The 24,582-nt window shown below is 41.0% G+C and overlaps 7 protein-coding genes across 15 annotated transcripts; 5 read left to right on the top strand and 2 right to left on the bottom strand.

The window, feature by feature from the left end:
* The first annotated feature begins 2,370 nt into the window (after positions 1-2,370).
* Positions 2,371-6,689, top strand: LOC116931083 (dyslexia-associated protein KIAA0319-like protein). The gene is made up of 15 exons (XM_032938582.2): positions 2,371-2,885; positions 2,952-3,040; positions 3,118-3,659; positions 3,733-3,930; positions 3,994-4,271; positions 4,331-4,475; positions 4,545-4,662; positions 4,721-4,869; positions 4,974-5,164; positions 5,231-5,330; positions 5,401-5,568; positions 5,636-5,812; positions 5,882-5,980; positions 6,054-6,245; positions 6,309-6,689. The coding sequence occupies exons 1-15, from the start codon at positions 2,622-2,624 to the stop codon at positions 6,434-6,436; spliced, it is 2,838 nt and encodes a 945-aa protein (XP_032794473.2). The 5' UTR covers positions 2,371-2,621; the 3' UTR covers positions 6,437-6,689.
* A 146-nt stretch (positions 6,690-6,835) lies between these two features.
* LOC116931086 (protein FAM114A2) lies at positions 6,836-9,522 on the top strand. Of its 2 annotated transcripts, none has more exons than XM_045179231.1 (8): positions 6,836-7,667; positions 7,748-7,919; positions 8,000-8,286; positions 8,349-8,463; positions 8,526-8,779; positions 8,846-9,042; positions 9,102-9,216; positions 9,291-9,522. In XM_045179231.1, exons 1-8 carry the CDS (start codon positions 6,993-6,995, stop codon positions 9,363-9,365), a joined length of 1,890 nt encoding a protein of 629 aa, XP_045035166.1. In that variant the 5' UTR covers positions 6,836-6,992; the 3' UTR covers positions 9,366-9,522. The 2 variants fall into 2 exon arrangements, with proteins under 2 accessions (XP_045035166.1, XP_032794475.2); XM_032938584.2 differs by having other exon boundaries at positions 6,836-7,691.
* A 179-nt stretch (positions 9,523-9,701) lies between these two features.
* On the top strand, positions 9,702-17,054 carry LOC116931088 (hsc70-interacting protein). Of its 2 annotated transcripts, none has more exons than XM_045179232.1 (6): positions 9,702-9,858; positions 9,944-10,231; positions 10,301-10,610; positions 10,678-10,780; positions 16,204-16,470; positions 16,545-17,054. In XM_045179232.1, exons 2-6 carry the CDS (start codon positions 9,952-9,954, stop codon positions 16,812-16,814), a joined length of 1,230 nt encoding a protein of 409 aa, XP_045035167.1. In that variant the 5' UTR covers positions 9,702-9,858; positions 9,944-9,951; the 3' UTR covers positions 16,815-17,054. The 2 variants fall into 2 exon arrangements, with proteins under 2 accessions (XP_045035167.1, XP_032794477.2); XM_032938586.2 differs by having other exon boundaries at positions 9,736-9,858; positions 9,951-10,231.
* LOC116931084 (sarcalumenin) lies at positions 10,782-15,516 on the bottom strand. 6 transcript variants are annotated; one of them, XM_045179227.1, is made up of 10 exons: positions 15,066-15,516; positions 13,941-14,033; positions 13,756-13,869; positions 13,497-13,622; positions 12,818-13,242; positions 12,545-12,749; positions 12,367-12,483; positions 11,945-12,309; positions 11,621-11,884; positions 10,782-11,553 (listed from the first exon to the last, which is right to left on the bottom strand). In XM_045179227.1, the coding sequence occupies exons 1-10, from the start codon at positions 15,145-15,147 to the stop codon at positions 11,182-11,184; spliced, it is 2,163 nt and encodes a 720-aa protein (XP_045035162.1). In that variant the 5' UTR covers positions 15,148-15,516; the 3' UTR covers positions 10,782-11,181. The 6 variants fall into 6 exon arrangements, with proteins under 6 accessions (XP_045035162.1, XP_045035163.1, XP_032794474.2 ...); XM_045179228.1 differs by having other exon boundaries at positions 13,497-13,619; positions 15,066-15,515; XM_032938583.2 differs by having other exon boundaries at positions 13,756-13,872; positions 15,066-15,514.
* Positions 17,055-17,072: 18 nt separating the features above from the next.
* LOC116930471 lies at positions 17,073-18,539 on the bottom strand. Its single transcript, XM_032937879.2, has 3 exons — positions 17,883-18,539; positions 17,483-17,749; positions 17,073-17,395 (listed from the first exon to the last, which is right to left on the bottom strand). The coding sequence occupies exons 1-3, from the start codon at positions 17,938-17,940 to the stop codon at positions 17,187-17,189; spliced, it is 534 nt and encodes a 177-aa protein (XP_032793770.1). The 5' UTR covers positions 17,941-18,539; the 3' UTR covers positions 17,073-17,186.
* A 220-nt stretch (positions 18,540-18,759) lies between these two features.
* On the top strand, positions 18,760-20,854 carry LOC116931089. Of its 2 annotated transcripts, none has more exons than XM_032938589.2 (7): positions 18,760-18,872; positions 18,948-19,056; positions 19,149-19,709; positions 19,775-19,887; positions 19,972-20,106; positions 20,173-20,323; positions 20,387-20,854. In XM_032938589.2, the coding sequence occupies exons 2-7, from the start codon at positions 18,988-18,990 to the stop codon at positions 20,570-20,572; spliced, it is 1,215 nt and encodes a 404-aa protein (XP_032794480.1). In that variant the 5' UTR covers positions 18,760-18,872; positions 18,948-18,987; the 3' UTR covers positions 20,573-20,854. The 2 variants fall into 2 exon arrangements, with proteins under 2 accessions (XP_032794480.1, XP_032794481.1); XM_032938590.2 differs by having other exon boundaries at positions 18,773-18,868; positions 18,923-19,056.
* Positions 20,855-21,921: 1,067 nt separating this feature from the next.
* LOC116931087 (protein GPR107) lies at positions 21,922-24,552 on the top strand. The gene is made up of 10 exons (XM_032938585.2): positions 21,922-22,122; positions 22,203-22,465; positions 22,527-22,776; positions 22,853-22,948; positions 23,015-23,148; positions 23,235-23,505; positions 23,574-23,704; positions 23,767-23,908; positions 23,975-24,141; positions 24,225-24,552. The coding sequence occupies exons 1-10, from the start codon at positions 21,982-21,984 to the stop codon at positions 24,364-24,366; spliced, it is 1,737 nt and encodes a 578-aa protein (XP_032794476.2). The 5' UTR covers positions 21,922-21,981; the 3' UTR covers positions 24,367-24,552.
* The last annotated feature ends 30 nt before the right edge of the window (positions 24,553-24,582 follow it).

Here is a 24,582-nt window from a genome sequence, read left to right as displayed (position 1 = left end):
ACGCCGCAGCATTCGTGTGCCATCGTCTCACGGGGTGCGTCCCCCTCAAGGATCGTAAACTTCGTGTCTGATAGCGATTTGGGATGCACTTTCGTAGGGAGCACCTCCCGTTTGAATTTCGGAAAGATTCGGTGCGCCACTCAACCCTCAGTTTTAATATGGAAATTTCCAAACATTATTGTAATTGCAGCCTCTCATTTCCATAGATGTAGGAGTAGACGTGTCCCGCAACTCCTATGATGAATTCCGGTAAAGGGCAGTGAGGGAAAAAAAGGTAAGTTCGAGTAAGTATAAAAAATAAAAAATCAATTTGTTCTTGGTTTTTGCGCTGGATAATGACTTCTCGTCAGAAAATAAATAGTTTGCTTGATGCGGATGCTTTAGTGCAAGCGCTGCAGGTGAGGTGATATGTTCTAAGAAATGTAGTATTATTGCATTCTTAGATTAAGGTTCCTGTCGCCTGTAGGCTGCGCTCATTGTGTCTCGCATATGCAACAGGCTTGACGTTCTGACTTGAGAAGATATTGGTCCACATTAAGATTAATTGAATTTGTTTCAATAGGGATTAACGAGGGGCCATTGGTGATCAGAAAGTAGCGATGCTATTGGCACAGGTAGCGTGACGAAGACGCAGGGGAAGTGATACGGTTTAATGCCATGTTCTGCATGCGTTAGACCAAGGTTCCTGTCTCCTGTGGCCTGTCTCACTCGTATCTGTAGTCGATACTCGCGAATTTTTGATTCAATTAAAGCTCCTCAAATTATTTTTCCTGCATTTCCCAACAGATTATGAATACTGGTGACACACAAGAGAGTGAAGATTCCGATAAATCATAATTAGTTTTCGAAATTGGGCTTTCATTCAAATTCAGAGTCTATTTAAGAATTATTTAAAAATTTCTACGAGAAGCGAAATTTCGAGAAATGCCAAAAACCCGAAAAGCGTAAGGCATGTGGCCACCTGGTGGCAAACGGGTGCATCAGTCGTACTGTTATATGCGCACGTTCTTCCAAAGGAACTGAATCATTATCGTCAGTGCGTGATTCAGTTTCCCTTATTAGGGGGTAGGACGTGGTGGAGCCTACCCTCTGTCCTGGTGGCGTGCATGGGCGGTACCAAGTACCGATCCTGCCGCCCGATGGTAAATCGTACACCGTATTTGTTATTTCAATTTTTTTATCGTATAAGACTATTGAGATAACAAATTTCATCGGGCGTTAATGTGGTGGGTGGGTTTAAAGGGGATTATATGAAGTAAAAACAAAAAAGGGCGAGTATTTGATACCCACATTTGCCTACCTAGGGATGCCCTGGGTAGGCAAAGGTGACCACTTATCCAAACATTATTGTAACTGCATGATTCACGCCGTAGTATTCGTGTGCCATCGTCTCACAGGGTGCATCCTCCTCAAGGATCGTAGATTTCGTATCTGATGGCGATCTGGGATGCACTTTCGAGGGAGCATCCCTCGTTTGAATCTCGGAAAGAGTTAGTGCGTCATTCGACCCTCATTTTTTTCGGGGATGAGAATTGCCAATCATTATTGAAACTTTGGGGTGCAATCATCATTCTATGAAATCAAGAATAACAGAAAGGAGACACCCTGACGTAAGACTGTCAGGGATGATTTGTCTTCAATTTAATTTGATTGCTCCTTGGTTACCCGGCGTTTATTTTGCATTTAGAGAAATTTTCTGTTTTTTAGAGGAACTACACTTTTGGATGCAACACCGAAGCGTTAACGATTGTACAAATCATTGGAGTTATACGAGAGTTGATGGTTACGCAGCATAATCAAGACAGATAGCAGCAGCTCTATAATGATGACGATTAATTGACATGTTGGTGAGCCGTTTGGCATTTGCGAAATAACATTGACGATTTTGCCAATACATTATACCAAATATCAATCGTCATAGAGCAAAGCATTTTCTGAAAAATGTGTAAACTATGTTAATGATATAAATGTTGAATAAAGTAACCATATTTGCCAATACTGTCAAACACTTTCCATTGTCACTTGGTAGCTCATGTTTCCATCATTTTAGCGCATATGAGTAACACGAATATTTAATATGACATCTGTATGAAATTACGACAGGCATATAGTGCTCTAGTCTCGCATGTGCTAATACACTACATGAGACGTCTAAATGCGTATGAAACCCTGTCGGAATTTGGCGTACTGGAGTTACGAAAAGTGTAAATATTTTGCTGTCTTGTTATCCCTCAAAGTAATAGCTGATTTGCTTCACTCCTCGTTGAAATAAAAAGACAAACATGAAGATCTTGACTTCATGTTACTATTTCTTGATTTCTATGTAATCATATTTGGCTTTCCTCGGTAGATGGCTCTACGTTTAATAATAATAGATTCTTGAACCACATAATCTCTTGCAGCTGTCACAGTCTCATTTCGAATTGCAATCTTTAATCGAACTGTCCATGTGTCCTTAATGGTCAGCTTCCATCCTCCAATAAAGTTTTAGAAGTGTTGCAATATAATTTGAACGCCCCCTTCGCATTTGCTATCCAAAGCTATTACAGTAAACTGAAAACCAATACGTTTGCGGTCAACGACAGTTCTGCATCCCAAACACGTCACGTTTTTTGATTTAAATGCATTGCTGCGTTCTAGTCTTTGTTCTATTACCGATTTTCCCACTTGCGACTTCAGAATTATCCACAGAAAAAAATGAAATTATCTGTGGGACTTCATCCCTTCAAATTCGAACATCACAAAGCCTTTCTTTGGAGCAAATTAACAAGTCCAACAATGTGCAAAAAATAGCAGGCCTAAACATTACAGAGTGTGCAAATAAGTGTTGCAGTCTATTGAATGACTGCCATATAGCAATTGTGCAGGATACAACCTGCTACAATGTAAGATGTTAAACATTTTGGCCAAATGACGTTAACTTAAAACAAAATTTTTAATTTTTCCAATAGATTCGATGTGAAAAAGTAGAAGACTGCCATCTTTCTGAATCCAATTTAAGTAACACAACTCAAACAGTGCTCGTAAGAGAGTTTACAAGGTTAGTTACCATTGTTGAGTATGTGTTTTTTGTTGTGGTTCTTTATTAAACATAAAACTTTTCTATCTATCTTTTAGAAAGTGTTCAGAGTTCTCAAAAAGCTGTGAAGTTGGAGTAGACAATTGTTTTGAGAATGAAGAATGCCAATCTATAAGTGAGCGTCGCAGGAATGGATGTTGTGAATGTAAAGATGGATTCATCCGAAATTTAAATGGCAGCTGCTTTTTCAATGAGAGACCTCATGCAGCTGAAACAACTAATGAAGCTGAAACAACCTTGCCTTCCTGGATCAGTACTAGTACTACCCCAGGCACGACATCTACTATGCGATACATCAGACATCTAGCCATCCATATCAGTCCAACTTCTATTCAACTGCCAGAGCTTAAATCAAACATAACCGCAATTGTCATTCCCGATCCTGAGTTAGGAGAAGAATACTCTTATACATGGATAGTTGACAGCTATCCGAAAGATCAACCGCCTGGTAACATCGAGGGTCTTAACGAGAAAACTCTGAAGCTCAGCCAACTATCACCTGGAAATTACACCTTCAATGTTACAGTCAGTTCTCCAAATTCATTTGGGGTAGCTCTTGCAAATCTCACTGTTCTTGCCCGTAAGTTACGGTTTAGAATTTTTTCTTTTGTATTGTAAACCTGTTTCATGTATCGAATTTTTTATCGATGCAGCGCTACGAGTCAACAAACCCCCTGTGGCTGTTATCGTACCGTCTTCTCAAACGGTTCACTTGCCTAACAACTTGGCAATTTTCGATGGTGGAACAAGTTCTGATGATACAAAAATTGTATCTTACAAATGGAATCTTGAAAAAGGACCTATCAATTATCAGTTTGAACCTAAAAGCCAAACTACTCTGGAACTCATGGGTATGAGGATTTCCAATCAATCCATTTCTGGTAAACCTCCAGTAATTTCTTTTTACGAAACAGATCTGGTACCGGGAAATTATACATTCGGATTAACGGTGACGGACAGCGATGGCGAATCTAATTCGACGTTGGCCAGCGTTGAAGTCATCAAGGAGACTGACTACCCACCTGAAGCCAATGCTGGGGAATCAGTTGTTATTTACCTGCCACAAAATCAAATTACTTTAAATGGCAATAAGAGTACTGATGATCACGGTATTACTTCATGGGAATGGATATTGATGACTGAGGGTTCCAAACTTGGGACTAATGAAGCCATCAAAGCGGTTGATATGCAGGTATGTTGATCCAATCCTATTTGCGTGACTGAAAACCACTAAGCGTTGCATTTGTACAGAACACCCGGACGCCTTATCCTCAAATCTCCAACCTTGCCGAGGGGATGTATAGATTCCAACTAAAAGTTTATGACGTAGCAGGACAGTCCTCTACCGCTCAAGTTGATGTTTTCGTGCGACGTCCTGCAACTTCCGAACCCCGAGGTATAATATTATTATTTTTTAATTAATTGTCTCTCTTATTATTGATCATTTACTTCGTGAATTGGACAGTCGATGCAGGAAAAAATACTGCCATTACTCTTCCATTGAACTGGGTTATTTTGGATGGCTCAAAATCGAAAGCTGTTGATGACATTGGGATCCACAAATGGCTGTGGGCCCAGCTCGAGTAATTAAATGAAAATAAAACGTTCCTAGAGAACTTTCATTCTTATTATAGATTTCAGGGGTCCGAATACAGCGGTGCTTTTTGGACACGACCAACCGCAGGTTAATGTTACCTCTCTGACTAAGGGTCTGTACGTGTTCCAATTGACCGCCTGGGACGACAGTGGAGTCAGCGGAGTCGATAATGTGACGGTATCAGTGCTCCAAAGTAAGCAGATTTTCTTCAACTCCGTTGCAACAATCACATTTTATTGATTGTTTTAATTTAATTTGTTTTTTATTAATCTTATTGTTATTTACCTTTTTCCCCAGAGGAAAATGAGAAACCGAAAGCGAATGCTGGCGGCGACCAGTCTGTTTCCCTTCCGCTTAAATGGATTATCCTGAATGGCTCGGCCTCAACAGATGATTTGGGCATTCAATCATGGCTCTGGACAAGAGAACCTGAAAGTCTGGCCGCCGGTGCGATCATTGCCAACAGCGATCGTACCAATTCTCTAATGGTTAGATAATTCATTTCACGTGAAAAACCTGTAGACAGACATTTACAATTTGTTTAAAATTCATAGTTAACGAATTTGGTTCCTGGTAAATATGTTTTCCGTTTGACGGTCACCGACGCCCAGGGCCTTTCGGATCATGATATTGCCACTCTTATCATACATTCAAGTAAGTCAAATACCGACAGATGGACTTGTTCTCAAGGCACGTTTTCATTGTTTTCTTGGCTTTTACGCAGATCCACGAGAACTCGATGTTGTTACTATCACCCTAAAGAGCGACCCGCGTAGCTTCACTGATAGCGAGTTGTCCACAATTCGGGAACAGATAGCGCTACTGCTCCACCAGCAAGGGAGCATTAACATAAACATAAACATTGATGACGTCATGGTTGAACCCAAGTCAGGTGAGACAGGTTTATAGATTTTACTTTTATAAGTTAAAGTTTAATGTTTTTGTTTTGTTTTTTCCAGCCTACACTCGCACGGTGTTGCAGTTCTTTACCACGGTCAAGTCTGAAAGTGGATGGCGAACTCTTCCAGGAACTGAAGTGGCTGCTTTATTGAAAAAGAAACTCCGAAATGACATTAATCTATTAGCGTACCCGGTGCTGGAAGTCGATACTTTTATTTGCCAAAACAACTGCTCTGGTTTTATTTTTCACATGTTAAATCTGAAAAAAAAAAAAATGTGTTTTTGTAACGTCTTCTATGATCTAGGCCACGGAGTATGCGATCAAGTTACCCGCCGGTGCAATTGCCAAACTTTTTGGATGGAGAATCCCTTTTCTGTATCTAATGGAGCTGATTACAACTGCGGTAATGAGATTCAACGACTAAATAATTTTCTCTGCTTCTTTGACGTTAATTGTAATCTCTCACTTGTGAACAGATTGGAGCTTGGTGTATGTAGTTATCATTGTTGTTATCCTGGTGATCCTCCTTGTGCTGACTTTGGGGTCACTAGTCTATCTGTGTCGTAAAGGTGCCTTGCCGTGCAAGCGATACTGTCCCAAGAAGCGACGTCGGTTGCACCGTTATTCACCCCTGGCAGATCCGGAAGTTTTGCGAATGACAAACAAAGGTTAATACTTAGCTTTTAATATTTGTAAATTAAGATTTTGTCACTAACAAAACTGTTCTGTAGTCTCAAACAGCCTACTTCCGTCAGATTTAGATTCTGATACGGATTCGGACGTGATCTTCGAGTCGAAAGGAAATGGCCATGCCAACGGTCGATTAATGAATGGAAGATCTGAAGAAATTCACGCCTAAAATCTGAAGTAAAGAACCATCTGCTAGTCTAAAATGCATGCACATCAACTTGTGATATTGTGTTTTCTTCGAAAACAAACCAGAAAAGCTTTATGATGAGAAAGTTCCAGTTTAAGAGAGGAGTTTATAAAAGTAGATTGTACCATAGTTTCTCTGCATTTCTAAGTAAATATTTATTGGCTTGCTTTTTGTGTTATCGAAGCCACCAATTCTCGATTACATCAGAATTCGATTAAATATTTTTAAGATGGAATAGGCAATATTTTTTTCAAAGAGTATTCGGATCTGATGGCAGCAAAAATTATTTTAAAACGCCAAATCTCATTCAGTTTGAATCGATTGAAGCCACCTGTCGGATAAACATAAAGTTGTACAAATGACGTGTAAGGTTTCATGTTTGTTCGTCTGCATGCCGTGTTTTGGTTACACAGCAGTGATCCAGGGAAAGTTACCATCGGCATGAGGATGATGTATTGATAGTCATCAGTTGTGCTACACGCAATAACATCATATTGGTCAAGTTTCCAAGTACAATAAATTTTCATTGGGGTTCACGATGTCAAAATCTGATAGTGACGATGACGAGTTCGAGAGCGCAGACGAAGGTGACGAATCAACAGATGAGAGTTGCAATGAAGAGGAGTATACGTCAAATGGAAACATTTCAGCGGTGCAAACAGGGTTGAGTAAAGAAAAGGAAGAAGTACTGAAAGAACTAGATGAAGACAAGCCAGTTGCAGCTCCTAAACTTACTGGAATTGTAGACCCTTCAAATAATTCTGAAAGTCCTGTCTGTTTCTCAGAAGAGTTTCCACATAATGAAGAACTGAAGGATGTTAATGCTACTTCTACTGAAGACCAAATAGCTCACACACATGAAATTCCACATTCTAGCAATACTTTGAATAAGATTCCTCCTGGTGATGCACAAACTCAACAGGAAGACAACAAAAATGAAACTACCGAGTTGCAAGATAATGTTCCCACAGATTCTCTACCAAAAACTGTTGATGAAACTATTCCTCCTACTGAGCTAATCTGTGAGGATGCCCAAGTGCCATCTCATATAGTAAACAAGATTTCAACAATGAGGAATATCTCTAATCGTGGAAAAGTAAGATCCAAGCCAACCCTAGGAGCAAAGAAACTAGGAGCAGTGAAATTATCCCAGCCACCTGAATCTCCTAATCTTGCCTTATCAAAAAATAATTCCAAAGAAATTTCCAAAGAGGTAGTCCCTTCTTCTGCTCAGCAGGTTGTGCTAATAACATTTATTGAGAAATTCTTCATTAAAATAGTGTCATTTTACAGACTAGCGCAACTTCCAATCCGAATCCGAGGGATGATGGATGGGGTTGGTTTGCTCCACCAAAGTCGCTGATGTCATCCGTGGCCTCGCTAACTAATCAAATACTTTCAACTGTGGAGAACGGTTTGAACATTCCGGAACCCGAAGATTTAGCCAAAGAAGATATGCTATTTCGTAAGAACGCGCCGACTGAAAATTAAATTTTCTCTTTTTTTTTTTTACCTTTCATTGATTGGCTTATTAATCTTATTAAGCCGATAAAAAATGCACTGAGGTCGAAGACCAGGTTCCTAAGCAAACAACTCAAGAAGAAAAAACTGCGGGCTTTACTCAGCTCTCTCTCTTTGGCGGAGTCAGCAATATCACCAAATTCGTTGAGACTACGAGTAACAGTTTATTCTCTACTGGATTGGATACTCTCGAACTTTTGGGTAAGAAAACCATCGATGTTTTACAACAATCCGACCCTGGACTAAAACGAACGAAAGCTGTGCTTGCAAATCCACTTCACGGTTCACAGGATCGCCCATGTCTCTCACAGGTTTAATAATTTATATTATTGACGAAAACAATGAGGTAATCGAACTTTGATATTATATCTAGATTTTACGAGAAGCTAAAGAAATCAGCGAGGTTGCAATTACTGATTCGGCATCGGCAACGGGTTCTTCAGAATCAGTAATTCCTAAACTTACGGGTTTATTTGAACTCCATAATGGTATGCCTACTATAAATGTTAGCTTAGAAGCTAATAAGGTTTCATGTATTGGTTGCCAACAGGAATTGTTCATCTGGAAGCTCTAGAAATGCTTTCCCAACAATGTCAAAACCGCGTTGCACCCCAAATCCGTCGATTGCCTTCAGAGAGGAAAGCCATTGTAGATGAGATAGCTGTGCTTTGTTCTCGAACGGATGACACTGAAGATAGCGACGGTTCCAACTCAGATGTGCTTGATTTGCAAGCTCTCGAGCAAAATCTTTCAAATTGTTTTGATCGTATAAGTCTCGAGCTGTCGTTGAAGAAATTAATGAATGTGCGTGCGTGAACATATTGGCATGCTGGAGTCAGCCTGATATTAATTTTGCTATAACATATTTAGGCTTTTAGAGATGGAATGTCAGACTCGGTGGAAGTTAGCTCATCATTAGAGGTCTACCGACGTGCCTTAGACTCGTTAGCCTTGGTTACGTCACTTGCGGTTGAACTCTTTCACAAAGGCGCTGAACTCACTCTGATGGCAAGCAAACCCTCCAATCCGACAATCGGTGCACGGTTGGAAGCTGAAACTTTTCAGAGGTATATCGATAGAACAAAATAAAATAAATTGGATGATGTATTGAAATTTTTCTACACAGTGTGACAAATGTTTTGGCGGCAGAGATTTCGAAGCTGGGTAGCCATCATGCTAATCAAATTATTTGGGTGAAAGACGCCGACCATACGAATTATTCGACTGACATTTATTACGAAGTATTCCCTATTTACATTTCTCGATTACAACGTTTTGTTGTCGTATAACATACGTCTCTTTTTAAATCTCACAGGCCTCTAATTGTCGCTCCTACTTAGAGAATGCTTTGAAGCTAATGATACCGATCCTACAATCACGCGTTCTCTAAGCGCTATTTACTTTCCAATGCTGCGACTTAGAGGGTTTCCTAAAGCTGTTTCTATGCATAACCAAAATCTAAATTCCGGTTTTTTCTGCTATTGTTCGGTCTACAAATGGCATGCTATGTTTCGTTGGGTGGATTAAATACAATGGTCTAAAAAGGAGTTGTCATTCGTCTGAAACCTGTTGGTGAAAATAATGATTTAAATGAAGAATAGCCCTTTCTGTTGTGTGGATAAAATGGCTTGAGCTTATTGCGAATCATTTTCGATAACCTAAAGAATACTAATTATGTGTGTAATCATACGTAACCAAACTAATCGAGGAATTTTCGAGAATGTCTGTTAGGAATCAGAGCGTGGTTCTGAAAAAACTCGCTGCGTCTCCACTGTCGTATTCTACGAGGTTTCGTTGGTGCAGTCGTTGGTGTGTTTGTCATTCTGTTGGTTTAGTCTTTCGCCGGCGTTGTTTTTGAATTTTGAGTGGAAAGCTTTGTTCAGGTAATTCCAATTTGATATTAGTGTAATGTATTTTGTGATGCAATAGCCGTTAACGTCGTTTTATTTAATGTGTTCGTTATGTCAGAATTCAGAATGCCATCAATTAAAATACCAGAAAAGCAACTGACCGAGTTGCGTGCTTTTGTCACGTTGCTGAAGTCCCAGCCTTCTCTCTTGCAACAGCCAGAATTACAGTTTTTGAAAGAATACATCGAAAGTCTTGGTGGAAAGGTTCCTGCTTGCGAAATTCCCAAAACAGAGATTCCGAAATCTTGCCCTGCTCATGAAAGCCATAAGGCTTCAGTGCCAGCTGAAGATGAAGAACCTGAATTGGTTGAAAGTGATGTTGAGCTAGATCAAACTGGAGTCATTGGTGAGTTCTGATTCTGAAAACTTAATCTTGATTAGAAAATTTTATTTTCTGTACTGTTTAATTGTGTAGAGCCTGACAATGAACCACCGCAAGAAATGGGAAATCCTGAGCAAGAAATGTCTGAAGCTGATGAAGAAAAATTCTCAGACCTACGACAACAAGCTACTGCAGCGTTTGCAGAGGGTGAATACAATAAAGCTGCTGATTGCTTCACAGAAGTTATCAAACTGAATCCCCAGTCTGCACTAATGTTTGCCAAGAGAGCTAATTGCTACATTCACTTGAATAAACCCAATGCTTGCATTCGGGATTGTGATCGTGCCATTGAGATTAATCCAGACTGTGCTCCTGCCCACAAATTCAGGGGTCGTGCTCATAGGTTAGTTTCTGTGAAGAGTTCCTATTGTCTTGTATCTAAATGCATTCTTCTTACATTGACATTGCAGGCTATTGGGTAACTGGGAAGAAGCTGTCAAGGACCTGCGTTTGGCGTGTAAAATTGATTACGATGACCAAGCCAATGACTGGCTGAAAGAAGTTACTCCAAATGTAAGTACTTATTCATTTTATTCAGTAGACCTTGTGTATTCGTGGTTTTTTCTGCACGTATCACCCGCAATGGCGACGGGGGAATCACCTTCAAGTAATGGGATTTGTTCACTGGTTTGGCCTATTTCATTTACATTTTCTTCTAATCTAAGCTCCGCCACTTCCCATTTTGACGTTGGAACAGACTTGAGCGTCAGCCAAAGATATGATCCAGCTTAAGGATGAACAGACAATCAGATCCATAAGGAAGAGCACTCGATTTTGTTTCTGTAACTTTTTTTTGGGTCCTCCTTCACAAATATTTAATTAGGATTCTATCGCTACGAAAAGGTTACTTTAAAAGGCAGGGTTTCAAGTAAAAAGGCACTTCGTTAATGAAGATGAAAGTGGGATAGGTAGATCTAATGGCTCGGTTTTTTGGAGACAATGCTTTGTAACCGCTTCTTGTATTTGCCAACAAGCTCTGGCAGCTCATAGGCGATGGCAGTGTCGAGCTTGTCGAGCGGGCAGCCGCGGAAGAAGGTGCAAGTTGATGCGAGCGGCTTGAAATCGTAGAGTGGGTGAAGGCGGAAAAAGTCTTTGTAGACTTCAGCGTCGGGAAGGTCGTAGCGTGAGATGTTGCTTAAAGTGCTCAGTCCTTCGAAGATGTGGTAGTTGTGAGGGTTCTCGATGATATCGTCTGCGACAGCCTTTTTGTTTCCAAAGAAACCTTTCTGGTTCAAGAAAGTTGTCAGATAGCAATCGACCATCTTGGCGTGATTCCTGACTCGAACCTGGGCGAAATTTACTCATTCAACACCGTATTTTGTCTAAATTATCTTTTTAAAAGCGAATACTTACAGCGTGGCGGCGGGCTTCGGCGATAGTGTTTTCTACCACGTTGTCGAGCGTGTCGCGAAGGTCTTGCAGCATTTGGTTCTCGTGTGAGCGAAGAAGTCGGACCGGAGCATCGGGTTTGTAAGCTTTGGACCAGAATGAACCGGCGTAGAGAGTGGGAGGTAGTGAGCTGGCCATCAATGGCGACAAGTTCCACACCAAGTTGTTCTGGATGAGCAAAAGCTCTTCTTGCGTTACGGAGTCGGCCTTGTTCAACAGCACGCGGACCTGAGAGACAAATTAAGAGTTAGCTCGCCCTTTTAATTTGTTTCAGATAGCGAGTTTTACTTGATTTTGACGTCCCTTGAGCTGATCGAAGAGAGCTTCGTGTTCAATTCCTGTATCCAGCTTAGTAGGATCGTATACGACAAAAATGATGTCGGCTCGGTCGATAAACCATTGGACGACGTCGTTGAATGGGTAAGGACGGTCCACTTGCTTGCGCACCTCCAGAATGCCGGGCACTTCAACGATGTTGGCCTTTTCGAGAAGCTTGTTGGGCAAACGCTTGCCACGTAGTCGATCGATGAAAGCTTGGCCAAATTTCTGGAGACCAGAGAAGGTCCAGTCGGCAGCCAATTGGGTGCCGTCCAACATTTCCTCAGTCTCACCGTGCATAAGGATCTGGAAGAAGGTGGCGGACGGTTCGGCACCTAGTTGGCAAACAGACGATGTAGATGTGGAATTGGAACGTTTTGCTGGTATGTTACCTGTCTTCAGAGCGTTCTGCGTGTATTCGGTACCGAGAAGGTAGTTGACGATGGAGGATTTTCCACCACTCCATGGACCCAAAAAGAGCACCAGGGGTTTGGAGAAGATTTCGGAATCTTTAATTCAAAATGTTTTAAATGTAGATTGAGCCGAATTGATGTAGGAAATTGTTGATACCTCCAAAGTTGCGGTTGGAGACGTCGTTATACTTGAAAATATTTTCGAGAGATCGAACAGAATTTTCGACAAGTTTTTTGACATCCTTGAGGACGTTAAGAACGATGCCGTCACGTATCATTTTGTTTTCGGGCTCTTCTCCAAGACGTAAAATTTCAGCGATGTGGTCCCTGGATCGCCTCACTTCCGGAGCTTCTTCGATGGTCTATATGATGTAATTATTGTAGTAATTAACTCGTTGCAACCAGAGAAAACCTTTAGTTCTTTACTTACTCCTTCGGCTGGGTCATCGACAATCACCTTTGCGACTTCGGGAACAGCGGCTGCCTCTACGGGAGCAGCGGCTTCAACTGTTTGAGGTTCTACGACGGCAGGTACCTCTGGTTCCGGGACTGGTACGGGTTCCTCAGTTACAACTACTGGCTCGGGTTGGGGTTCTGGCTCGGGTTCCTCGACGACCACTGGGACTGGCTCAGGTTCAGGCACCGGTTCGGGCTCAGGCTCAGGCTCAGGTTCGAGCTCAGGTTCGAGCTCAGGTTCTGGGATAGGCTCCTCAGGAAGTGGTTCTTCCACTACGGGCTCTTCTTCTTGGACTTCGGGCTCTGATAGTTCTTCTGGTACATATTCAGCCACCACTTCTTCTTCGTACGCTGGTTCAGGTTCTTCGACTGGGAGAGCTTCTTCTGGGTGGGATTCCTCTGTAAATATGCGTATGTTAGTGAGACACCTTAAAATGTGCGTCATTAGTCAAGTATAGTAGAAAAGCAATACGGAAGCGATGCGTGTTGAATGAAGCGTCAGTTCGAATGAAACCTATGGATCATGCGCTTCTGTTTAATTCGGTAAAGTTTTTCGAAAAAGCCACAATTTCTGTATTTGGTGTCAACTGCAAACCCGCCAAATTTATGTGTTTTTGCTTTTGTATGCGTTTGTGTTCAGTTGTTCATTTTACCTTCCTGACCCAGATCGTCGTCATTGTCTTCCACTTGGTCTTCCTCAGAAGCGTCATCTGTGTCATTCGTCTCTTCTTTCTCGTCTTGGTCACCGTCCTCTTGGCCCTTATCGTCGTGTTCCTCTGCTTGATTTCAAGCCTTTCACTATTTTTGTCACTACTAATCGCCTTATTTCGTTTGATTTAACAAACAAAACTAAAGTGGGAAATAGGGTGGGGGGGTATTGGGTCACGTCATTACGTGGGGGGTCAAACTCACCTTCAATGATTTCAGGAACAGGCTCCTCCGCTATTTGCTCTTGAGGGGGCGCTTCGTGGTATTCTTCTTCTTGGTTGGCAATAGATTCAGTTAGTTGCTCTTCGACAGGATGCTCTTCTAGTTGATATTTTTTTAAATGTATTTAAATTGCGGGCAAAAAATTTTTTTAAAACTTTAATCATTACCCAAAAGGCTTGCTGGTTCCGGTTGGCCGTCAGGTCCGATGCCTTTGATGGCCGCTTCGATGTGTACTCGGCATTGAGTAAACGTTGGCTCATCTTCACAGGCGCGTCAAAAATGGGAGACGAACGCGGGGCAGATATGAAAAGCAATAGAAAGAATTCGGTTAAGCTGTGGCTTATGGTTAATCCACCTTTAGAGATTAAAAAAAAAAATTTTTCCTTGAGACGTCCCGTTTACCGGCTATGTCATAAGCCAAACATCTCGTTTGCTATTTCATAATGCTGTAATGAATTAAGGCTTATTTGCAGTTGACGCGCAAACCTACCGCCTGTCAGTGCCGAAAGGAATTAAGGTAGATTGATATTGACAACCTGCCAGTTTTTTTTTTTTTTTCGTTAGTCTATCGCCCGTTTGCAGTTTCAGACTTATTTTGTTGTGCCGTCATCCAAATGTGTGTATTGAACATATCGTGGAAAGATGGGGTTCTACTCGAATTTTCTTAACATTTTTAAAGGGCCCCCTTTTCGTCCTTACTGCCGTCAGGGTGTGCGTGTAGGACTCTATTTCGAGCTATCAGCTGTTTCGATGGCTGCCCGAGAACCTTGGCCGTCTATTTCCAGCAACACCACCGACGAATGAGTGGGAATCATCTGGGCATTTTCCCTGCTTGACGTAGTGCCACTTTTTTTTTTGATATTTCATTTTCAATTTCGTTTCCTTCCTACTCTAAAGTAGTTCGTTCCTATTCCTAACCTTATGATACACATGCAAATGTGGAGGGGGGGGGCGTTAGCAGTAGCGGTTGCCGCTTCTAGTGCAAACGAAAAATAACGAAAAGAGGCGTTCCCCATCCAATTCCACCGATTCTTCCAGAAAGAGAAAAGAATTGTAGCGATGGCAGCGGCTTGGTCAGGTGCCAGTAGTGACAGGTCGGTCCTTGGTGATGCGATCCTGACCTAATAAGTCGAACGCGATGCTAACACGGATCCTACGAAGTCGTTTTTTGTTTTTCCCCTTTTTTTAATTCATTTAATTATACCATTTGGTGAAATTCTTTTAACCAATAGAATGCAAACTGGCTGTTCAACAGGAGATGGAATTAAAGAGTGAATTAACTATTTATTTACCCGTTAAAGCGACGTTGAGTAGAGAACTGGCGATTAACAGCAGGAAGATCACGGGACACTTGAATAGCGAACAGACCGCCATGTTTTTCGGTTGCACTTTTTCGTTTGCGTTTAGCCTTTCGCCTATTTTTGTCGTTTCAATTACGCCAGCAGAAATGAATCACGACCGAATAGCATTACACTCACGTACACAGGAGGACGGATGAACGACGTCCCTAAGAGAAGGGATCGAGAGGAAAGACCGGCGATGTCTTATCGTCCCACAGAGTGCGAGAAGACAGACGGAATCGACTCCTATAGTCACAGATACTTTGCGGGACTGACTTCCGTTTGTGCTTTTTTGTTGTTCCTTTTTTTTTTTTTCTCTTTCTTTTTTGTGTTTTTATGTTAACTCGGATGAAAGTTTGCCCGCTAGAAGGAGACTCTAAGCTGTGGATGTGGATCTCTTTAGAAGACGTGAGGGAAAGCGAATCACGAATGAAGAGACACCAGCAGGGTGTGCGGATTTGTTGGACGGCGCTTGCGCACGTCGTTCACTTGAGTGCATGGCAGTCAGCGCTGTGTGCCAGGTCCAACCAAAATAAATTGTCAAATCCCTGGCCGGTCCACCTCAGCCAACGATTCCATGTCTCATCCGCCAATTGAATTGCAGCTTAGACACCGGAATCGTTGTCAAAGGGAAGGTTCTTTTTAGCTTTTTAAGCCCATCGCTTTCCTTGAAGGAGTGAGGCCTTATTCTTTTTTACTGCGGAGCTTTTGCCGTTTTCAAACTTTGACCCGTGAATTTTGATTATCTTAGCCACCGAATGAATACGCCGACCCCTGAGATGAGGGAATTTGGACAAAGATGACGTCATCCGAAAGGGTGATGCGCTAGCTGCGACGGAAATGGATGGAGGCGGTTCCGTCTCGTTTAAATTTAACATACATTCTCTGTTTGTTTTTTTTTGTTTTTTTGTTTTTTACCCGGGTTTCCTTTGTTTAGCTGGGCTTCACCAAGTTGCCAACCTACTAAGATTATCCATCATTGGGTGTCAACGAATGTCTGACGACGACTTGGCTGTTTCGATCGTTTTCCAACTCGGAGAGAGAAATGCGTGAGCTGCTTTAACTTTTGTGCTCTTTTATTTCTTTACAGGCTAAAAAACTGGAGGAGCACCGGCGCAAGTACGAACGCCTTCGCGAAGAGAAGCTGCTCCGCGAGAAACAGGCAAGGATTCGACGAGCCCAAGAGGAGCATCAGAAAGCCCGGGAGGCTAGCGAAGCCAGATCGTCTTCCGCCGGAGCTAACCCGTTTGCCGGAATGGGAGGAGGTATGGGCGGCATGGGTGGTATGGGGGGAATGGGAGGTATGCCTGACATTAGCTCTCTACTGAACGATCCTGAAGTCCTTGCTGCATTCCAGGTGAGCCAATTAACCACTGCAGCAATTTCGGTGACGTTGGTGAAAAATATTTCGTTGTTTCATTAACGTTTCAGGATCCGGAAGTGGCGCAAGCTTTCCAGGACGTGTCGGCCAACCCGCAGAATTACGCGAAATACGAAAACAACCCCAAAATTAAATCAGTCATCAATAAAATGGCTGCCCAATTTGGCGGGGGTATGGGAATGGGTGGTGGCATGGGCGGTGGTTTCCCAGGCGGATTCCCAGGCGGATTCCCAGGCGGCTTTCCAGGCGGCTTTCCCGGAGCAGATGTCGGCAGTAGTGGTGCTGCGCCGGATTCAGGAAATGCTGACGATTTAGATTGAGAAGGGTTTACACATTAGCGGCATTTGTTCGCAGAAACAGCAATGATTTCCTGTTTTCGTAGAATGGGCCGTATTGACTTGTTTTGCCGAAGGTGTTTTTTTTTTGTTTTTTTTCCTTCTTCTGTCCAGTACTCAAGATAGTCTGTTTTCTCTTGGTCTAAATTTCCAAATCAACTTCTTTCCTACCTGTTTTGATATAGACCGCATACATAGTCAATAAACCAGATGCAGTTTACATAACAAAAGAGAAAAGTAACGTTTAAAAGCAAATTGTCTATTGTGTCAACGAAATTATGTTATGAGGAATCATTTAAAACACAAAGGTGATGCCTGGAATGAGAGAAGGCAAAGTATGTTGCACGGTGAATTCTTTTAAAGAGTACGCCAAACTAATAAGGCCGACAGGGCAAGGCCAGCAATTAGGTGTAATGAAGCTGTGAACGAAGGCTGCCCGTTGCACAGATCACCTTTACAGAAACACATGAACACTTCTTGACTGCCTCGAACTGTCATGGCACATCGTTCACGTAAATCTTGCGGTGGACGTTGTAGACACATCCGTTCGGTTGCCATTCCGTATTCTAAAACATGTGATCAAAATATTAGCTCACACTGAAGTTGTTGTAACTGTTGCCACAGGAATGATACAGAGAAAAAGAAAGTTTTACCTTCAGCTTTGAACGTGCCCTTGCCTTCTATCACTTTGGCACACCACCCTGACGAGCAAGGCACAGCTTCAACTCCGCTCCACGACGAGGAACTGTCAAAGTTGGCTCCGAAAGTATTCGAGTTGCTTCTAGTCGTTTGATCTCTGTCGGAAGACGAAGGGAAAGGATTCCTTCCAGTGCTCGACAGACTTGAGGTGCTCTCGTCCGGATTGCGGCAATCGCCCAGCTCGCCTCTGGAACGGCACTTGAAACAGCGTTTCACGGCACCTGTAATGCGACCACAACATAACAGTCAGCAACTTTCTTGCCCCGTACGGCATACATATCGCGACCCACTTTCACCATGAAAGAGCCAACTTGAGCACTGAAAACCTTTTTAATGTTATAAGTAGAAAATTACCCTGGGCATCCGTCACGAGAAGAATCACTCCGATGGTAAGCAGTGAGAGGATATTCATATTGAAATGGTTCTTAAATGATCATGCCAAACTTGAAACAAACTTCGTACGAGAGCTACCTTGAGACGCCCTTACCTGGGCTTGGCAGCAGAAGAAACTGAACACTGAAGAAGGAGAAAGAGTTCTCCAGTCACCTGGTGGCCGCAGTCGGCTACGTTCCCCCTCAGGGTTGAATTCGTTCTCCCTCTGTTTTCCACCTGAGCCGTTTTCCAAGGTTATCAGGTGATACTGCTGCGCACGGCAAATATCAAATTGTTTGAATGGGTTAATAACGTCATTAGTTCCATTGGCGTGGTCTAGTTGCATTTCCCATTAACAAAGATCCGTTTACTAACGAGTTATAGTGCAAACTTGGTTACACGGTCCCCTGGCGCCGCCAAATGGCCTTCGCCAGCCCGGAAATGGTTCCTGTACAATTCAGTTTAAACACTGAAGTTTTCTTTTCTCTGGTTTTCAGTGAAATCATCTGTGTCTCTACCAGAATGTTTTAGCAACAATTTTTAGGCAATAGCCAAAATAAACTAAACGTTAAATTCTTGGCTTTAAGTAAAACTGGACATAGGATCTTGATTACCAATGGAAATTACTACCATGTCGGTCATAGCTCATAACCCATAGGTTCTTCCGTCCTTGGTCCTTTCTCCTTGCCTCCTAGTCGTCGTTGGCATGGTTTCTGGTTAGACCATGGGTATGGTTAGACTCCTTCCCTCATACCTATTGCGGTATTGCCTATAGAAATCGACGCGAAAAGAATAATAAAAACAAATAAAAAATTTAAAAAACCTAACTATAAAAATCTATCTATTATCATTTAATATCAAAATATTTATGAATTATTAACTCAGAAAGGACTCAATCTATGTAGGAAGCTTGCAACGCCGCCATGTGGTTTCGCTCCTTTTGAAAACAACAAAAAATATAACTCAACGTAGGTAAGTTGCCATCCAAGTTTAAGCAATTGATACAAGCTATTACATGATAGACAAAACGCATTTTCGGAGCTGCAGGAAATAGTATACTCCGCCAACATTCCTTTTAGTAGTTGATATGTCTACACAAGATATATCTGGTTATGTTAGCTATTGTTCTGACGTTCAACGTGCGACAGGCGATGCGGTATGTTAAGTATTTTCTGATTGTTTAAAACACTTTACTGATGTATAAAATATGGAGAAAACATCTCAGTCTATATGCATGTTTTACTGCAGGTATTGCCAACTGGGAACTTTCTTCTTCAACAACCTCCACAGCCATATCCTCTTCCACAAACTTCAACCCAGCCACCCTCACGGGCAATTCAGTTTCAGCAGCTCATTAGTTGGAATCAAGGGCAACCAGTATCATATAATAATTTGTTCCATCCACATACTGCCATGTATGCTGCAGCTTCACCAAGTTATGCTATCACAACTGATTCACGGCGTATTCAGGGAATGGAGACTACTATTGGATACTTGAGAGAATTATTATCCAAAGAGTTTCATAATACTATCAAAGAAAAAAACACTGTTGAGAAAACAAAAAAAGAACTTGAAGTTGCATTGGAGGATAACAGACGGTTTCAAGAACAGCTGCAAGAAGCACTTGCAAAAATTAATGAATCAAATGATGGAAAAAGGGAAGTCAACTCTGCATTGGAAGATGTTTTAGCAGCACAGAAGGAATTATCTGCTAATCAAAAAGAGCTCCAAGATGCTCAAAGTGAATTAATAACTGCTCAGAAAAGAATCAGGGATCTAGAGACTGAGAACACAAATTTGGAATCCAAAGTACATGTTGTCCTTATATAAAACAAGTAATGTCAATTCAACTCATCCCACAATAATTTTATTAGTTGACTGAATTATCTAAAGAGAAGAGCAGACATGCCAGGTTATCTTCATCTGAAACAACAGCTGGGAAGGAGACACATAATTCTGATGGGAAAAATGTCTTTGCAAACTTAAAGTATGTATGAGTTCGAAAAAGTTTTTACACATGTCGATGTTCTCTCTAATTCATCTCATCAAATCTTTAAAAAAACAAACTCAGGTCAGATTACGACGCGCTGAAGTACCAGTTCGATGCAACCATTGAAAAGAAAAACACCATGTCTAATCAGTTCAAAGAATTGGGCAAAAAATATCTATACATGGTTGAGTATTCCGGAGAGCAAATGTATAACGAGTAAGAAAAATTCCTAGTGAGTCGGAGAAACGACAGAAAAGCGCTATCTAACAGTTTTCTTTTAGTGTATGAGGAAAAACACACAGTCTTCATAGAAAAACTAAAATCTTTAAGCCAAAACTCCGTAAATGAGACCCAGTGGTTCATGATCAAACAGACATTGGATTGCCTTCAGGGGCAGCTAAGATTGCTGGAAAACTACCGGGAGGACTTCCGTGTAAGTTAACATGTAAATTTCTTTTAAATATAGCTTCATATTTGTCGCTACTTAATTTTCTAGGTAACCATTGAGTTGTTGATGTGCCGAATTGATCAAGAAATTGCCCAGGTCTCGGATTTGAGTATCCGTGCCCCAAAACCCCCGTTAGAAATCCAATTGGACACCTTCGATGCGATGTTTCGACTGGTTGAATGTAACGGATCTGTGGAACGAGACAACGAAGAGGACTCGATAAGGACGACATAAATTGTCAATCAAATTTATCTCCCGTTCCATCATATTTTGTAGTGAAATTGAATTATTTGATTGTCACAATTATTATCGTGTCATTAAGAACCAAATGTTAACCATGACCTGTTACTTATTTTAGTTATGAGAATTGAGGAAACGAATACCTTTACATTTTTTTTCTTAAAATTGATCTGTACATCTTGCTGCAGCACTTTTATGCCCAAATATTTTTTTGTTTTTTCATTTTCGTAATTTTTAATTTCAGTTAACCAAGAATGAATACAGACATTAAATGAACATTTTGAAACAATATATTGAAGCAAATATTATACATTCTGGGAATAAATATGAACCGTCCGATTAAGTCTCATGACATGTTGTTGCGAATGTTACTTCAGAAAGGCGTGGTACAAGTGTTGCAATAATAGTTTCAGCGAATGTTGTCCTACGCAAGAATGTTTAGTTGAACTGTCGAAATGGGCTTGCCTTTTTTTAAAGTAGTTTGAGATTTATTTGAATTCGATTGTTGAATTTTTTTTTTTCACTTGATAGTTTGATTTTCTGGACGGCTTTGTGATGGACGGCTGATCTTTTTCTGGCGGTTCTTTGTGTGGGAAGCCGATGTTAACTCCGATGTATAAACCGATGTTCTCTCTCGCCTCTACTCGGGTGTTGGATGGTTCCGCACGTCAGCTCGCACATTTATTTTTCTTTGATTATCGACTTTGTTAATTTTTTGAGCTCAGTAAAAATTTGATTTTATTGCATGAATACTGGTAGATGGACAGGTCGAATGAGGAAAAGGCTATGGTACCAACTCCGGCTAACTTGACGGAGGAATACATGGAGACCACATCTCTCTCCCAATTGAAATGAATGTGTCTCTTGTCGTTAGTTCCTGACCCGTTTATAGGCACGTTCAGGTAGGCCTATACAATACCGCATCACATGCAACGTTCTCGTTGCGTTCAATTGAAGGTCAGAACGGTCATCTGGTTCTGGATCCTTCACTTCGTTCTTCTTTCTCCCTTTTTTTACATGCTCAATTTAATGATTAAAATCCCCCATATTCAAGCTGCAACATTGTTTGCAAAAACTGACCAGTATAGGTAGGACTCTGGTACAGCCATGTTTTGTTGCTCAGTAGGGTCTATCCTTTGTTTATGGCCCAGAGTGAATCTCACGTGATTCACGCGTTCGTACTATTATATGTACTATTATTACGATTCTACAGCAACTGTTACGTAGAGTAATGTTGGAATAAGAAGGAATAAGTAGTTAAATATTCATTTTTATTTATTCTCGAAACTATCGATAGCAGGTATAATCGATTTATAGTCTTCTGCTTTGGAGCACCTCAGACTCAGAGGCCCGCCTCCTCTTAATTCACAATTCTCATCCTCCTTACAGCCAATCTCCTGTCAATGTTCGTAGGATCAATGGACGAACGCTTACTAGCCATGTATTTACAAAAGACTTTTTGCTTTAATTTCTTGCTCTTTCTTCTCATTGTAACAAACGCATGGAAAGAGATAGTAGGTCGAAAACATCATCTTGATCTAAAGGTAATTCCATATGACATGTTAAACCAAATCAGCTATCGAATTTGTTTCACTCGTTCCACGGGTATTGTTTATTTTCGCAGGATGAGACTCGAAAAAGCATACCAGTTAGCATGTTTGGCTTTCTACAAGGAGGAATTCTGAATGTCACAGTTTCTAACTTGGCTATTTCAAAAAATGCACAAGAAACATCGGGATTGGGATTTAGTTTGGATAGAACACTTAGTGATGCCGCAAACCCATACTTGGATAGCAAAAGAGACATCTGCAATTCAGGACTGTCTATAAATGAGGAGATAGACCAAACAGCAGTGGCACGATTTGAATTTGACTTTATAAACAAACTGTAAGCTTAAATTGTACTATGCTATATTTGCAATGAGTAACTGTATTTAAAACATAATTAGGTTGAATGTTCGATGTTCCAGTAAGTTTAATTCTATAGGAAACATAATAACTGTGGATGACCCAAGAAATAAGAGAAATTCAGTGGCTGAAAAGCTTAGTGATTCAAGTTTGTTTAGTAGAAGTGCTAGACCCAAAAGAAATGTGCAGAATGAATCACTAGATGTTGCTGAAGCATCGAATGTTAGTGTCACATGTAACAATCTGAAAATTCCGCTGTCGTCATCGGATGGAAACTCATTTTCAACAAACGTAAAGATCAATAGTTCGTCTGCCCTACCGACGGTATTTATTTATATGTGTATTTTTTTTATTTTTCCGATTATAGTTCACAGTAAATATCAGACATTCAGAAGAAGAGGGCATGTTCAACCTCTATTTTCATCGCTGTTTCAAGAATAACAGAGAACCCATTAATATAACGGTTAGATGAATTATTATTTTATGCTTTCTCTAGTTTACGGCCTTGCAAATAATGATTTGTAATTAGATTGAGGTTACAGAGACAAATGGCGATAATTACCTTTCGGCCGGAGAAATGCCATTGCCGATGTTGTATTTCATTATGTCAACAGTGTTCCTTGCATCGGGGTGCTTTTGGGTAGGAGTGTTATGCAAAAGCAAGTAAGATAATAACTTATTTGGTCACGCTGATAGTTCTTAACATTTCGGGGAAATGATTGTAATATAATGGCTTTTTCTTGATCCAGACGAGAAGATGTCTACAAGATCCATTATCTCATGGCTCTACTAGTTTTCCTGAAGTCATTGTCATTAGCTTTCCATGGAGTCAACTTTCATTTTATCCAAACCGAAGGTTTTCATATCGAAACATGGGCTGTCCTCTACTATATCACTCACTTGTTGAAAGGAGCCGTCCTTTTTATCACCATCGTACTGATTGGAACGGGATGGGCTTTTTTCAAACACATTCTCAGTGGAAAGGACAAAAAAATCTTCATGATCGTTGTCCCCTTACAGGTTCGTCAATAGTACAACCTTATCGTAAAACGTTCCAAAGAGCATGACAACAATTTGTGCATATTTAGGTGCTCGCCAACGTTGCCTACATTATCACGGAAGAATCCGAGGCTGGTCAGGCTGCCCACATGACCTGGAACGAAGTATTTATCTTAGTTGATCTCCTGTGCTGCGGAGCCATTCTTTTCCCCGTAGTTTGGTACGGCCATTATATTTACGAATTAAATTGCCGATATTCGTCTTCCTAATTACTTTTTGTAGGTCAATACGTCATCTGCAGGAAGCCAGTCAAACTGACGGAAAAGCAGCAACCTCTCTGCGCAAGCTCCAGCTCTTTAGGCATTTTTATATTCTTGTCGTCTGTTATGTTTACTTTACTCGAATAATCGTTTATCTTTTACGAGTAAGTCTCCTCTAGTAAATTTAAACATTTTTCAAGATTCTGTATTATATATCAGTAATTTTTCAGATTACGGTGCCGTTTCGATATGAATGGCTTGACGAATTTTTCTTCGAACTAGCAACTTACATTTTCTTCGTCATGACGGCTTCGAAATTTCGCCCTGCCGTCAATAATCCGTATCTCCTTCTCACCAGAGATGACGATGATGACGAAGTCGTGGAACTGGACCGAGTGTTAGTATTCTGCAATAACCTTTTTTCTATTTTCCGTAACTAGTTTGGTTCTGAAATACTATTTTTACAACATTGAAATATAGGGTAACCCAAACTGGATTGACAGAAACGCTTGTGCAAACAGGTCGTCACAAGAGTAGCGCAAAACATCAATCAATGAAAAATGGTACCCAGGAAGAGAATGAGTCTTTAGTCAGTGCTGAGGGCAGTCACGAGCTGGATTAAATTTTTCATTGTAAATTCACTGTATAATCTTTGCATTTGTTTTGCAACCCCATTTTTCTCAGACAGTCATTCAAGCTATACAAAAGCTTGGGCTGTATTCCAACCCTCTACGATTTTCCTAATCTTCTAATATGTTTTCTTTATTTGTACTAAACAGTTTTTAAATATACTAGTATGTAGAAAATATTTTTTTTTCGAAGAAAAGTGAATCTTTTC

The sequence above is a fragment of the Daphnia magna genome, linkage group LG9 (genome assembly GCF_020631705.1).
Source record: "Daphnia magna isolate NIES linkage group LG9, ASM2063170v1.1, whole genome shotgun sequence".
NCBI lineage: Eukaryota > Metazoa > Arthropoda > Branchiopoda > Diplostraca > Daphniidae > Daphnia > Daphnia magna.
Note: the sequence above shows the minus strand (reverse complement) of the source record. Positions and strands in the feature narration are given on the sequence as shown.